Source organism: Prosopis cineraria, unplaced genomic scaffold (genome assembly GCF_029017545.1).
Source record: "Prosopis cineraria cultivar Desert tree isolate PC_DT_omini unplaced genomic scaffold, ASM2901754v1 PC2, whole genome shotgun sequence".
Lineage (NCBI taxonomy): Eukaryota > Viridiplantae > Streptophyta > Magnoliopsida > Fabales > Fabaceae > Prosopis > Prosopis cineraria.
The window spans coordinates 992,960-1,008,071 of NW_026555333.1; the positions used below are offsets into that span (position 1 = coordinate 992,960).

The 15,112-nt window shown below is 33.8% G+C and overlaps 1 protein-coding gene across 3 annotated transcripts; it reads right to left on the reverse strand.

The window, feature by feature from the left end:
* Window positions 1-8,457: 8,457 nt before the first annotated feature.
* Window positions 8,458-15,112, reverse strand: LOC129302891 (protein IQ-DOMAIN 32). Of its 3 annotated transcripts, none has more exons than XM_054941790.1 (6): window positions 14,784-15,112; window positions 12,795-13,124; window positions 12,500-12,697; window positions 11,700-11,780; window positions 9,939-11,613; window positions 8,458-8,938 (listed from the first exon to the last, which is right to left on the reverse strand). In XM_054941790.1, exons 1-6 carry the CDS (start codon window positions 14,865-14,867, stop codon window positions 8,919-8,921), a joined length of 2,388 nt encoding a protein of 795 aa, XP_054797765.1. In that variant the 5' UTR covers window positions 14,868-15,112; the 3' UTR covers window positions 8,458-8,918. The 3 variants fall into 3 exon arrangements, with proteins under 3 accessions (XP_054797765.1, XP_054797767.1, XP_054797768.1); XM_054941792.1 differs by having other exon boundaries at window positions 9,957-11,613; window positions 14,784-15,106; XM_054941793.1 differs by lacking the exon at window positions 11,700-11,780.

Sequence of the window (15,112 nt, forward strand, 5' to 3'; positions counted from 1 at the left end):
TTCCTAACGAGAAAACTGCCATTGTACTGGGGTAAAACATGGAAAAAAAAGCAAACCAAAATTTTGCAATCACTTTTATATATTGGACACAAACTTCATACTGGACGAACTGATAATAAATATGGCCATAAAGGATAACAGACAAAGTAACACAAGGGCAGTGAGAAAACAGCTTGAGGAAATAAGAAGAAAACTTAATCGTAGGTTTGAAGGGCAATATATAAAAGTAACACAAGGGCAATTTCCTGACGAACTGAGCTTACAGCTTGGTGGTCCTAGTTTGAGACTCATGCCTGATCAAGAAAAAAGTCTAGGAACAATTACTATTTCAAGTTACAGGGAAATGTTTTCACAAAGAACTTTAATATCAGGTTGCAAGAAATATTTAAAAATTTTAAACTAGGTCCATAATAAACCACTAAATGTCCTGAGGGGGGGCATCAATATCACTGCATGCTGGAAGTTTCGAACTACTGCCAAAATGAGTTGAACAGTCGCTGGACATTACATCTGGAGGAGCTAGCAATGAGAAAAACCATTCAAGTCCTTTAAACCACAAAAGATCTAATCCAGAAAAGAAAAGGTATTCCTAATTCACAGCCACCGGAAACACGTGTATTGCAATAAGTATAAGGCTACATTGGGTAACAGCAACACTGAGTTAAAGCAATAACATAATATAACTTTGCGGAGGCAACTACTGTCAAACATAATTATCTATTCTCTGCAATAATGCCAAAAGGAACGAGTCCATATGCATCATAAATGGCAATAAACCATGAAAAATGTAAACTACAATACATGAGGGAAATAAGAAGAAAACTTAATCGTGCAGGTGACAGCTCATTTCACCCTCCCTTGATATATTCCTTTTCCATTTCAAATATCTAAAATTACTTAAGTTCTGTCAGTAATTTGCGTAGATTTTTTACCCTGGATATGAGTCTTCTGGGTACCTTAGCATTCAACTATATTTATCAAGTTAGCTTAACAAATCAAAGCAGATTAGGAAATATTTCTTTAGGGCCTCACAGTTTAAGAAAAAATGAGTTGTGGCACCTATTGAAGGAAAATGGTAGACGTTTGATGGGTTTAGACATGTACAAAAAAGACTACGAGAGGCACCTGTGAGGAGAGTGGAACAAGTGATTTTGAGCCTTGTCAAAAAGGGCAAAGGAACACTAAAAAGAACACTTTTGGAGGTTGTTGAGTGAGACCTTTTAATTAACAATATTTCTAAAAGCTTAATAAATGAAAGAATATAATGGCATCATATAATCCATGTAACTGACCCACCTAGTAGGATAAAGCTTATTATTGTTGTTGTATTGAAAATAGACTATTTGTCAAGCACAAATATCACATCAAGCAGTTTATTCTACTAGTTAAAATTTTGTAGGTACTTGAGCTGTCACAACATCCCCATTGCATCTATTATATCTTCCCTCTTGAAGAATCTAGTAGACATTTACTCCACATTCATGATCATCTTCACAATTCTTTTATATTCCTTCATGTCAGATTCATTGGCACAATGATATACTTACTTTCTCTCACATGTCATTCAAGTACCCTTGCTATCAATTAGGGTCACAATTATGAATACAAGCTAAGGCGCACTGCATTTCTTCATGTAAAACCAGCTCTTAGTATGGAATTTTTCACAACAGAGGAACTTATTATTACTTTAAATATATGCTATCCTAAAACAACATGTCCTCCTACTTGATGCTAACTTTAATTGCCAATTCTAACGACGCAATAATCCTTCAGAGAAACTAGTCAATCACCCCTTAAACACAGAAGGTTTCTTGTGGGCGAAAAGACTTCATTTTACCGGGTAAAGCAAGGGGGTTGGAAGTAGAATCCACTCATCAATCTATTCCAGAGGAAGATATGGCCTTGACATTAGCATCACCCCAAGAGGATATTTCTAAGGCATGAAATCATACGCATACTATTATCATAGTGATAAAACGTGCAAAATGATCAATCCAAGATAGTAAACAACAAATCGTAATTTAGGGATTAAACAGCTGATTCTTGAATGTTAACCACTCGAATTATTTTTACGCCCATTAGTTGACCCATGTTGGATTTCGTTACTGAAATAGAATTATTACCTGACAAGATCTAAATCTGAGGCCCACGAAACTCTTTTCGATTTGTGTAAACAACGCATATTAAGCATAAAAATCGTTTTTCTGCTTCACTATTGCAATCTAAGAAAAGATTTAAGAAGAGATTTGGTACGGTGGCAAAGCTCAAGAGTGAAGCCTAGTCAGACACCACATATGAGTTATCCACCCTGACACCGTATCTATCGCTGCTCACGGCCTCCCTTTTGAACTACGGTTTGTGTCCCAGGACGAACTTGGGAGAGAATCAGAGAACCCTGACTTTTGTTGCTACTTGCTACCATCTCTCTTGAACCCGCCTGTACGAAGTACCAAGGGAGCCCAAAGAATAGAAATTGTTTTTTTTTTTTTTAAATAAAATTGAAGATCAACCATTACTATATTTTTCAATTTCAACTCTTTAATTTTATTTTTATTTTAGTTGGTCTTAATTCATTGTCACAATTTTATCATATTATTTGTTAGATGATGGGGCCTATATATTGCAGTATTGCACACAAGTACTATATATAAAGCGTACCATTTATTATTTGTGCATTATGTGTCTCTGGCATGCAACTTGTGAGTTTTGAATACAAGGAGGATATTCTTTTCGTTTAAAAATATAAAATATTTTTTATTAAATATTATTTTTAATAAAATAATTATTATTTTTAAATTAATTTTATTTTTTTATAATTACTCTCATTAAACACCCTATAATAAATATAAAGTTATTTTTAATACGAATATTTTAAAAAATGATAATAATTACACATTAAAAGATTAAAAATATCTTATATTTTTTATCAGAGGAGTACATAGAATTTTTTTTGTCATTTTTTTGTCTTTCATCTCTCCTCACACAAATAAACCACATGAATAACCCTAATATTTGTGACATGTTTAATTTATTTTAATGTGTGATTATGTATAAACCATATGAATGAATAATCCAAATACTTGTGATACGTTTTTTATTTTTAGATGTAATTTATGTATAATTAAGGAGAAATTGTTTAAATATTTCATGAAAAAATTACTTATTATTTTAAAAAAAATTAAATTTTTTATATTTTTTAAAAATTTTTAAAATAATCAGAATTTGAAAAAAAAAGAGTAGATTTTTTATTACTTTAAAAACTATTTGAATATATTTTAAAAATAGTCTGATACAAATCTAATGCGAGGGAGAGGAGATGATTCTATAAAATTGTTAATCTGATACGATAAGGAGGAAATGGTTTCACAAAAATTGTAGAGATGTAATAACATATCATTAAATTTTAAAATAATTAAATAATAAATCATTTCTTATAAAACAGAGGTCCACAAAAAAGACATAAAAATAAAAAGAAATAATTAATAATATTTTTATTATTATAATTAAATAAAATAATTTCAACTTATTATAAAATTTTAACAGAATAATTTTTTTAATAAAATCTTTAAATTATCTAAAAATTATTTATAATTTAATCTTAAATTAATATGCCATTTTATAAAGATGAATGAATCCTTTTAAACAAATGAGTTTAAATCTACAAATAAATGACTCAAGTCCCTACATTTTTTTTGCTAATATTAATTTATTAGCTAAAGTATACATTTTATCCATTAATTTTATATAAAATTTTTTTTAATATTTTAATTTTATAAAGTATATTTTCTGTAACACACCAAATTTTTTTTTAAATAATTTAACTCAACCATAGTTGGGTTACAGCCACCCAACACATTTTTATATCAATAATTTTAATATAAAATATTTTATAATTGGCTTCAACTCACACACTATAGCATTTCAGATAAATTTTTACCTCCCACATGCCATTAGACTAAATCACATTTGTCCATCCTTATACTCCCAACAAGTAAACTAAATCACATTTGTCCATCCTTATACTCCCAATAAGTAAAATAAGTAATTTAGTCAATTTTTAACACAAGTCAGTTATTTGGCCTTATAATCATGCCATTTTAACCAATCCAAAGTAAACCAAATATTAAAATTACAGTCATCTAAATTGTACCAAAAATAGAAATAGTTTGAAAGGCATGATTACATTTATATATTCATATAATTGACAATAAACAAAAAAGCCCTAATATTGGCAATATAACACATTATAAATCATAAATTAAATACCCAAAAGAGACAGTGGATCTATACCACTAAACCTCTGGGACTCCTCCACGTGTACTCGTGGCTCTTCTCCTGAAAATTGTTAACCACATAATGAGACTCAAAAGTCCCAGTAACCAAAGCCAATTTATGATAGTGTATACAAACAGTTAAGTGTGTGCTTACTAAGTGAGAATTAAAAATAATATAATTCCAACAAATATATGAAATATTACAATATACACAAACAACCATCCTTATATCCCTCCATTAACCTCAAGCCGTAGCCCTCACTCGGTGCTAAATTACCCGGCCAAAGGTAGATTAGCCCGAGCCCTTACAAGCCACCTATTGAGCTTCAATAAGGGCGTACCACGTGGCACATAAATACAACAATAATAGCAAGTCTCCCAACACCTCCCACAATAATCAAACAAATTTATAATAATATTGTACAATTATACAATATTACAAAATTTATAATTTTCTCAATAATCACCCAATTAACATGAAGTAACACTAATCACAAATTAAAAGCATGGTTACCTTGTGGCTTTTTCAATAAATTATTTCTTAAAATTTCTCTCTCACCACAATCTTCACCAGTAATACAATCTACAAAATAACATATTATTTATAAATATTAGTTTCAATTTTTGAAACTAATAAAATAATTCTAATAATAGAATTAAAAATATAACATAATTCCTAATCTCAATTTTAATACAAATCTATAGTTAATACTATTAAGTAAAATTTTTAACTCCTCTTTTAATTATCAATAAACATTAATAATCTAAAAATCAACTTCTAAACTAATTTCTATTATCAAAATTTTCTTTTTATTTCATAAATTCGTACCTAAAATACCCAAAAATTAAAAATTGAGTCTCTAGCTTAGAATCATAATCCTATAACCACAATAATTCATTTCTCATCCCAAATAATCATCTAAACCTCAATAAATCAACATATATTTTCAGATCTAGTTTAGAATTTGATCCATAAGCCACAGATTCAAAGATCATCAATAAATTTATACTCTAGAACATTTATTATACTACTGACAACCTCAAAAATCATATTTATTCAACATAAATTCATCCCTCTTCCAGATATTAAATTTTCTACCACTACAAACTCAGAAACCAAAGAAGAAGGATGATTAAGAAAAATTTTTAGAACACTTACTTAGTCTTGAAAAGTTTAAAATCACACTCTAAATATCCTATTAAAAACTCTTACCTTAAAAATTTAGATATTTGCACTGGCAACTCATTTCTCTTCGCCTCAGCTCACGCGCAGGAAAAGAATTGAAGAAATGAAAGGAAACGGGTGAGTTTTATAAAAATTCAGCGGTCCTACATTTTTTTAATATTATTTCTTCTTTCCTCTCTCTCCCCCTTTTTTTTTATGTAATCATGACGCGCTGAAAGCAATTTGTTCTTCTTCTTCTTTCCCCCTTTTTTTTTAATACGTTTTCCCTTTTTTTTATTATAATAATAATTTAATAATATTTATTTATTTATTTTTTTTATTTATTTTTTTAAATTTCTTTTAAATTTTTTTTTAGAATTATATCCTAAATTAGATTTAATAATCATCTCTTACTAATTTTTTAACTCTAAATATTTTTTTTAAATTTCTATTAACCCAAATTAACTATTAAAATTTAAATTGAGATGTTACATTTTTAGTTATTTAACTCTTATACCGTTAATTTTATCACAAAAATATTTTATATTAAACTTTTAAATATTGACAAAGTAATTTTAAATATTAACTTATTAAGTTTAATTTTTTTAAAAATAGTGATTGATGAAAAAATAATTATTTAAAATTAACGATATTTGAACTAAAGGATTAAAAATATACTTATAAAATTAAGAGCTAAATTAAAATTTTATATAAAATTAAAAGATTAAAAATATATTTTAACCTAATATATTTTTGTCAACCTTTTTTTTTTATATAAACCATCCATATTATATTTCACGTATTAATTATCTCATTATGTATAGATTGATGACAATTATAAATTTCTCCAGGCTGACAATTACAATTATAAATTGCCTAAAAAAATCAATATGAAAAGGCATAGCATTAAGAGAAAATTTTAGATAAATCGGTATACCATGCTATTCGGACCAATAAAAACATGATATTAATACATTATGCATATCTTATTTTGTGTAGAGCCTTGCCTTCTCCCTTTTAGTCAAAAGGAACTTATTTCTTTGGAAAAAGTTAAAAAGGACCTTTTTTCCTCTTATCATCATAATTTTAGTTTGTCGTGGACGTTAAAATTTAAAAAATATATTTTTTAAATATAAATCAGGTTTTCAAAGTCATACCCAATATTATTTACAAGTTTAACTTAAATACATCACACTAATTTTATATCCATTTCTATATTGCATGAATTGTTAATGTTGAAAATAGTTATTGGATAAATATGCAAATTTAGTCATGAATTATTTTTTAAAGAGTACTAGTTAGCTTGTGCCATAAGATTGTGCCAAAAAAAAAAAAGTCATCAATTATAGAAAACAAAGCAGCCACAACCTTCTGTCCATTTTATCCAATGTCTGTTTATTATGTCTGTGGAACCCACAAATTTTCACACCATCCATCTCTTCCCCAACCTTCTAATATCGAACCAATCTCTTCTCTTCACCATCGTTGTTGTCTCCCATGGCCAAATGAAAAGCACAATGGAGATCTGATTGAGAGAGGGGAAAAAGAGTCCAAATGAAGTTGAGAAAGGGGATAAGCAGCGAGCCACAAAGAAGCTTGATCATAAGTTGTTACAGTCATCGGAGCAAATAATAGTAGAGATTTCAGAGAGACAAACCACCAGGGACACCAAAATTAAACCAGATTAAAGGAATTAAGTCCTCCAATTTAGATAAATTCAAATGAAATTTATGGTCTAGGAAAACCATGAAATCCTATAGATCAACAAGTAGCAAGAGTAGTCCAGTAAGATCTATTTTACTAAGTCCAGTACAAACTTAAGAAAAAGAACAAATCTAGCACAAACTTAAAATGAAAAACTAGAATTAGAAAAAGAACCTATGATTTTGTGAATATTGAGTCGAATGTGTTAAAGATCTTCTTTCACTTCAAATGAATTCAAACTTCCTCAAATTCAAGAATAAAGAAATTCAACTCAAACAGAGCTATGACAATAAAAGTGAAGATGGTTAGAGGTTTAAAAATCAGTCGAGAATCATAGAGATAAAAAACAAGAATTGAACCACAAGAAAGAGTCCAACTGCAATAGATTGAAGTGGAATTCACTAACTATGTACTAGTACACTGAGTAATGATCATGAAATCTAGCCAAAGGAAGAACAAATTGGGGATGGCCAGGTCTTCGAGGATCCAAGATTGAGTCGAGGGTGGTCAAGTCTATGATTAATTCCCTTCTACACCAAAGAGCAGCATTCTTCCACCCCTTTCACTTACCTAGCGCTTCATTCAAAATTTCAATGCAACTCAATCTTTCTTTCCTCATTGGAAATCACCTCGCGCATTGACAAAAATCACAACCTATGATGCTTGTTTGGTAAAGCTAATGAAAAGGAGTATCATCGAACGCGCTTTATCAAAAGTTTCCACACCATGCGTTCTTCCTTTCCCCATCAAAAATCGCTTCTTTAGTCACCAGAAATCACCTCATGAAGGATTAGAATAGGCTACACACCAAAGAAATAACATGCGATGTGAAGAGAGGGAGAAAGTAACATCTGTTTGGTCAAATTTAACGATAAGTGCTAGGTGCTACATTTTAAACAATTAATGATTTATTTTACACCACTCAATGATATAAACTATCAAATACTCTTCAGAAAATAATTCGTGATTAAATTTATACATTTACCTATAATTATTAACACAGAAAAAAAAAGGTAATTTGTTGTTTTCTAGGTTTTTCCTATCAGTATAATCCTAATTTAAATTGTTGACCAAATAAAAATTAATCTTCAATTTCATAGATTCATCAGTCACGCAACCCACCTCATCTGTCTGTGACCCAAAATGCATACATAAACATACTTACATATGTACGTACATATTAGCCAAGTCGTTCCTCGAGCTAGTTTACCAGCCACCCAAAAACCGCTACACCTCCAAGTTAAAGATTCAAGCGAGCCGTGACGCTGCCCGTCAAATTCAGAATTTAAAAAAAAAAAAAAAAAACTAAGAATCTCGGTCGTGTCAATCCATCCAACTAATTCCAACAAACTCGGTATCGCCCACCATGACTGAGCAGGCAAAGCAATTTAAAACAAACAAACTTATATCACACACAGTTGTAGCCAGAAACTTACAAATCGATTCCCACTCACTGGGTATGAAAAAATAAAACTAAGCAGTAATGCGAGCAACAATGTACAAATAACTGAATAGGCCTCACTCACTTCACTTGTATTTATGTATGTTCCCAGACGAATCCTTCAGTCCAACTGGCCACCTTCAAATTTGGGGGGAGCAGGGAGGGGAGGCAAAGAATACAGAAGAAGTTAAAAAACCTCAAGGGTGTAAAAAATCCCGGCAAATAAAACTGAGCAGCTATCCCTCAGAGAATGAACAAAGTGAAATCAGAAACTCCAAATTGGTCTTTCACGTCTACTACTGTAGAGGCACGTCAGCACACTTCAGCTGCCAATTCACCTCTGCCACTTCCTCTCTGAGAAGCATAATTTAAGTGGTTCATTAGCAGATCACTTCATGAAGCAAAATCATTATACTTCTCATTGCTGAATCTTGCAAGATGGACAATGCATTTAGAAGACAAACAATATACTTTTCGAAGGTAAAAGCCCTTACCGATTAACAAGCAAGTAATGCATATATTACTCGCATTCCAGTGGGAAAATGATAGGTACCTAAGTGGGATGGGGAATCTTATCCCAAAAGCTACCAACACATTTATATACCCCATTGAGCATCCAATACTACTCAATATGAGACTTGGTATCCCATACTACCAAGTCTCCATCAATTGGCCTCCCATAGAAAGTTGACATCCCGACAGCTACACTCCACAACACTCAATTCGATCTCCTTCCAATCATAATCCTCTGTAGGTAGCCCTCTCCGAAACCGCCAACAATGAGACTCTGACACCAATTGATAGGTTATGGGAAACCCTACCCTAAAAGTTAGCTGTTAAAGTAGGAGAACCAACCCACTTATATACCCTATTGAGCATCTCATACTGCTCAATGTGGGACTTGGTATCCCATACTATCAAGTCTCCATCAAAAAACTAGTAAATAACTTGGCAACTATAGAATGGTTACAAACTCAACCTTGTCATAATAATCAACACCTCATTCAGTATAGGCTTATCAACAGACTTAATGCTAGAAATAAATAAAAAGTCACTGAGCATGGTAACAAAAGAAATACTTTCTCAGTCCCCGTTTGAATGTGGCAACTACGTTAATCTTCGGTTGGGAATAAGGGGGGTGAAAATTCAGGTTCACTGTATAAGTTTCAAAAGTCAACCATAGTCACATATGTGATAGCAAATCCATACATGCAAATGAAGCCCATAAAAGTCAAAATCATATGTTGAATTATCTTCATAACAAGAACAGGAAGTATGTATGTTTTATAATGAAAAAAAAAACTAAAAATAGAACCAAAGAAAATTCTCTAGGCATCAGAATTTAAGATAATACCACGAGGAGAATGCAAACCTTGTCCTTTCGAACCCTGCTGTGCCTGAGAAATTGAGCGCTGGATGCGTGGAGAAACCTGTCTACCAGTTGCACTTGCACCAGGCAAGGAGTGTCTCTTCTTAACATGCACCTCACGGTCATGAAAGTCTGGACTTGATCGTGGAGAATTATTAGCATCGATCTTGGCCCTGGCAGATTCTGTGGCTTGCATGAAATGAGGAAGGGAACTATTGTTACCATTATCTCTTGATTCTTGATTAACGTGATCAGGTTTTGCTGAGCCAAATGAATTGCGCCTCTTCCCACTCCCCTGATCTTTAGGCAGCTGTTCCCTACTACCTCTAGATCCTGAATCAGGCGTTGCATTCGCAGGTGATTTTTTACCAGCTGATAGAAGCTTTTGTCTACTCGTTGATCCAGATCCAGTCTTCTCAGGTTTTCTCTCTATAGGTTTCACTGACACCTGACTTGAAGGTGTTCCTTGAGATTCAGGGACAGTCACATGGCTTCTGGGTGAAGCTTCGGGAGATGTTCTGAGATCTTGCACAGCAGACTCCACCTGTTCTCTTTGCAGATCAGATATGTTTTTCTCAGACTCAAGAGCTGGCTCTTTGGAATCAACAACTACTGCTGAATGTACTGATTTGCTACTGACATCTTTGTCATTCGCAGCCTCAGGCCGATCCAGTGCAGATCTGGGTAAGTCACAAGCTGGAGTGGTACAAAAAACATTGGCCACATCCTCATGATTTATCGCATTGTCAGAATTACAAAGCCCTTCTGATAAATCCTTGGCTTCAGGTTCATTTTCTGTAGCCCCAATCTCAGATATGTCTGGCGAATCAAGCGTGGAAGAAATAGAGAGTTCAGTACCACATTCAGAGCCACCAATCCTGAAAGGAAGGCGAGCAGAATTGTCCAACAAGAACTCTTTTGACCTAAATGCACTGTCTGTGCCAACAGAAATGGGGTCCACATGTGCTTCAACTGTTGCATCTTTATTGGACAAACTGCTTGACTTACTTGAATTTGCCATTGTACTCAGCTCTTCAAATTTTGACTGTGCAGCAATAAAAGTTGGATTGCTAGCCTTTCTTGATGCATACCCAAGTTTGGTTCCTTCAGTCTCTAGTTGCTCAGAGGCAAATCTTTTCATAGATCTTTCGGGCTGTTCACTGTCAATTTCAGGTTTCTCAGGAAGAGAACTAAGCTCCTGAGGAGAATTTGCATCTGATGCCACCATTTTATTTTGGTGAGAATCAATGTCTTCTGAGGTTACTTTAGCATCAAAAGTAATTGTCATTTCAGGCTGAGCCTGCTCCAAATCATCTTTGGCAAGAGACATAGAATGGGTTGCTTCAAAGCTTAAGTTTCCAGTATCATAAGTAGTCACCTTCTCTTCAACCTCTGAAGGCACAACAGAGTCCTCAGCAGTAATCTTTGAGTCATCTGACTGACAAAAAACTTCAGACTGAAGCCCGGTTTCCAATTGAAACACAGAAGTGCTAGATTCGTTGTTGTCTGATAGCTCCACCACTGAACTTGTTATTTTAGACTCTGCAGAATCCAATGAGGAAACAGACATCCATCTCTCCAACCATTTCCAAGCAGAATCAGCTTTGGAAGGATCGCATTTGACATGGATTGGTTTGTCTTTTGGTGTGGATTTCAACAGCTTTAAGGTAGAAAAAGAGAAAAAAATTTAGCATAATCAATAAATGTGGGACAACATACATTATGCAATTGAACTGGCACAAATACCTGATGAGCAAACCTATTGCTCAGCAGTTTCTCTATGGAAGTGGACTTCACACTTGACTCACTCACGTGATTTCCATTACCCTAAACCATAAAAAATAATGGTTGCACTTAGGGCAGGGCTTGCAGCATACAAATAGCCCAGAATACAAATCTAATAAAGGATATCCTTGACGATAAAAATATAGCAACCTCAAGCAATAAGAGTTTCAGGTCATTAGAACCAAGCTATCAAGCAAGAGCAAAGAGGCATGATTTTGGCAAGAAAACACAACAAACTTTTTGTGACTACTTGACTTCCCAGGCTTTATATTTTTAGCTTGATTAATACAAAAAGTTGGAATGACAGCTTTGTACTCAAGGGGTTGAACTGTTTCAGACCTTTTGTAGTTTTATGACTCTACCTTTCACCTGACAACTTCATCTATCACCACATTATCAACTCCTATAACAACAGAATTGTAGACATAAAGCAGGACTGACAACAAATTTTCATTATTCTGAATAGGAATGTTGAATTCATCTCAGATTGCTCATGGTAAAGAGACAGATTCAAGATGAACACTAAAAAGTAATGAGTAAGACATTAGCAACGCTTAAGCGTTTGAACATCCAAGCAAAATCTTGATCCCCCAAGCCAAACTATGAAATCTAGTGATATAATGATCAACATAAACACAAAACCAGCCCCACAAACTTCAGCATAGGATGATAGCATTAAATTAGTAGCCATCAAGTATGTAATTGAATTGATTGGACCATCAAGTAAGGTATCTCGTAATCAGCAATTTTAAATAGCTTACCAAAATTTCTGAGCCATTAATTTTGCCATGCTTATCTTGATGCAACTGCTGTGCATGACGAGCTCGCACGAGGAGTTGCAATTTAACTATGGCTTGAACACAACGCAGGGTTCCTACAGCATGCCTTCTAACCAAATGCCCACGAACAGCAGCTTGCAACTTCACCACATTCCTAAGCTTTAGCAAAGCTCCCTGAGCCTGAAAGAACCCGAAAGGAAATAGGTATATGCAATACAGCAGTTACAGTCGTAACTTGCTTGTGAGATTTAGGAATAGTATACTCATGAAAACATACCATGAACCCTCTGATGGCAGCTTGGATGGTGATAACCACAGGCTCCGGTGGATTCACATCCACCTTACTCTCAGTTTCAGTGACAACTGTTTCAGATAATTGTGAGTTTGCCACAGATGATAATGGGGGTTTCTCATCAGGGCAATTTGTTGTATGGCTCTTCTCAGCAATTATAGTTTCGGTTGATGGTTGGAAATTGACATTAGTACATTCTGAACTCTCCTTATTTGCTCTGGAAGGGGTGTCTGTAATTACAGCATTGCTAAGCACACGATGCCTTGCAGATTTTTTTCGGAAACTCCAACCTCGTTTGTCACTTGAATCTTTGATCTGGAAAAATAAATAAATAAATCACTGGTGAAAGGCAACTTGATTCCCTACATATCAGCAAGCTAGAGAGTTTATAAAACTTCAATCTCTTCCCACAGCTACTTACAAATATGAAATATGTTCAAATGTGTGCACGCACTTATATATGAAGCAAAATCCCAATTCATGATGCACAACGGGCATTGACTGTCTTCCTAGTTACATTTTTAAACAATGAGAATTCCTAGGTTCGAAGCAAAATAAGTATTGGACTGATGTTCCTATTTGAAGCCCTTGATTTCTCAGAGCAGAATCAACATTCCCTTGCAATGGGGTGAACATGATAAATATAGACAATCTAAAATTAGCAATGATTTGTTTTCACTCCTCCAATTAATTTTGATTTGATCAAAACTACCCTTCATGTCTGTACTGAGAACATGTTTTAAACAAAAGAAAGGGATGGGATACAATTTGATTTCTAACACAACTATACACTAAAAATAAGAACGGTGTCTCCATTCCAATCGATTCCCCCAGTTTCCAGAAATCAATTCCTCGTAAAAATCATGCTCTTATATTATATTTACGGAAAAAAGCCTTATATATTTAAGGTGCTAGTTTTCAATTAAATCAAAAACATTTATAAATTATTCATTCCATAACAACTTCATGTTATTTGTATTATTAACACATTAAAATTCACATGTTTTGATTTGATTGGATAAAAGTATATTAAATATATAAGGCTTAATACATAAGTCTTGTCCTATATTTATATAATCAACTTTTAAGATATGCTAATTGTTATGTCATAAATGATCAAGTCTTGTGTCCTTTCATAATAACAAGGTTTCCCACTCAATCTCTCACTTATCCAATAAAAGTTCCACGGGTGCAAGACGCGGTTATTTGATCTACATGTAGTATGCGCTGCCAAACTTTTTTTCCAATAAAAACACTATCCACCTCATGCCATGGATCCCAAAATCTTGCACGTAATTTACATCCGACCGGTCCAACCAAAGAAAAAAATCCACCGGATCCTAAGATAGGCAACCAATGTCAAGAGCCATATGTCTCGAGAAGTTTTAAAATTTTACATGCCCATAAATTACGTCAAAACAATAAGATTTGATTTAGGTGTCGCGTCGTCATGTGGCTTTGGAAATAATAGTTTCAGTAATCTAAGCAATCCAGTCGCAAATTTCCCAAATACAGAAAAATGACCTCGAAGAATTGAAAAGCAAAATTACCACCAGGTAGAGTCAACAGCTCCCCAACATTAACTTATTTTTGAGTAAGAAAAAAAGAACAAACACTTCATTAGTTTCATTTCATCAAAAACTCGATATAACCCCTTAAACGGTAGACTTGTTTGCATTCACATGCACAAGAAAGGAAAATTTCTACCACGTTCCTTTCCTGCTAATTAGGCTGCCCAAAAACCGACAATGGCCATTCATGATGCAAGATGGATGGCATCTCATGCAGCAGAATGCATTAAACACATGAATCCGAAAACACGAACCGAATCCACCCAGAAACTACTAATCCATCAATGCAGGAAGCAGGAAAGAGGCAAGTTCCATAATTTACCACAAGCAACCTCCGATCAGAAGAAGTCTAACCTAGTACTTCGAAATAATGAAAAAGCCCAGATGCAATCAGAAAGCTCACCTCGGACACTTGGTAATCGTCGTTGCCGTCCGCCGCATCCCCGCCGCATGTGATTAATTTGAAGCAGGAAGTAGATTTTCCCATCTTTCTTTCTCTATCTCCCCCGCTGTTGGTTTCTCAGTCTTCAGTACACCTCCCACCCTCTTGCAGTCAGAGACAAGACGTTCTGTGAGGTCATCGCATTGGAAAATGGCGAGCGTAACATGCTAAACGCAACCTTCAAAACACGGACCTCAACGCACACCTTAAATCTGGCTAATTTAATTACGCTGGTGTCCGCGCTGTGTTGCTGTGAGCTGTGCGTGATATGGTGTGTCAGGTAATCCGTT

Coding starts and splice junctions, on each gene's coding strand:
- LOC129302891 (XM_054941790.1), bottom strand. CDS start 14,867: ATGGGAAAATCTACTTCCTGCTTCAAATTAATCACATGCGGCGGGGAT. Junction 13,125..14,783: donor ACGATTACCAAGTGTCCGAG/GTGAGCTTTCTG, acceptor TTATTTTTCCAG/ATCAAAGATTCAAGTGACAA. Junction 11,781..12,499: donor TTAATGGCTCAGAAATTTTG/GTAAGCTATTTA, acceptor TTTATGGTTTAG/GGTAATGGAAATCACGTGAG.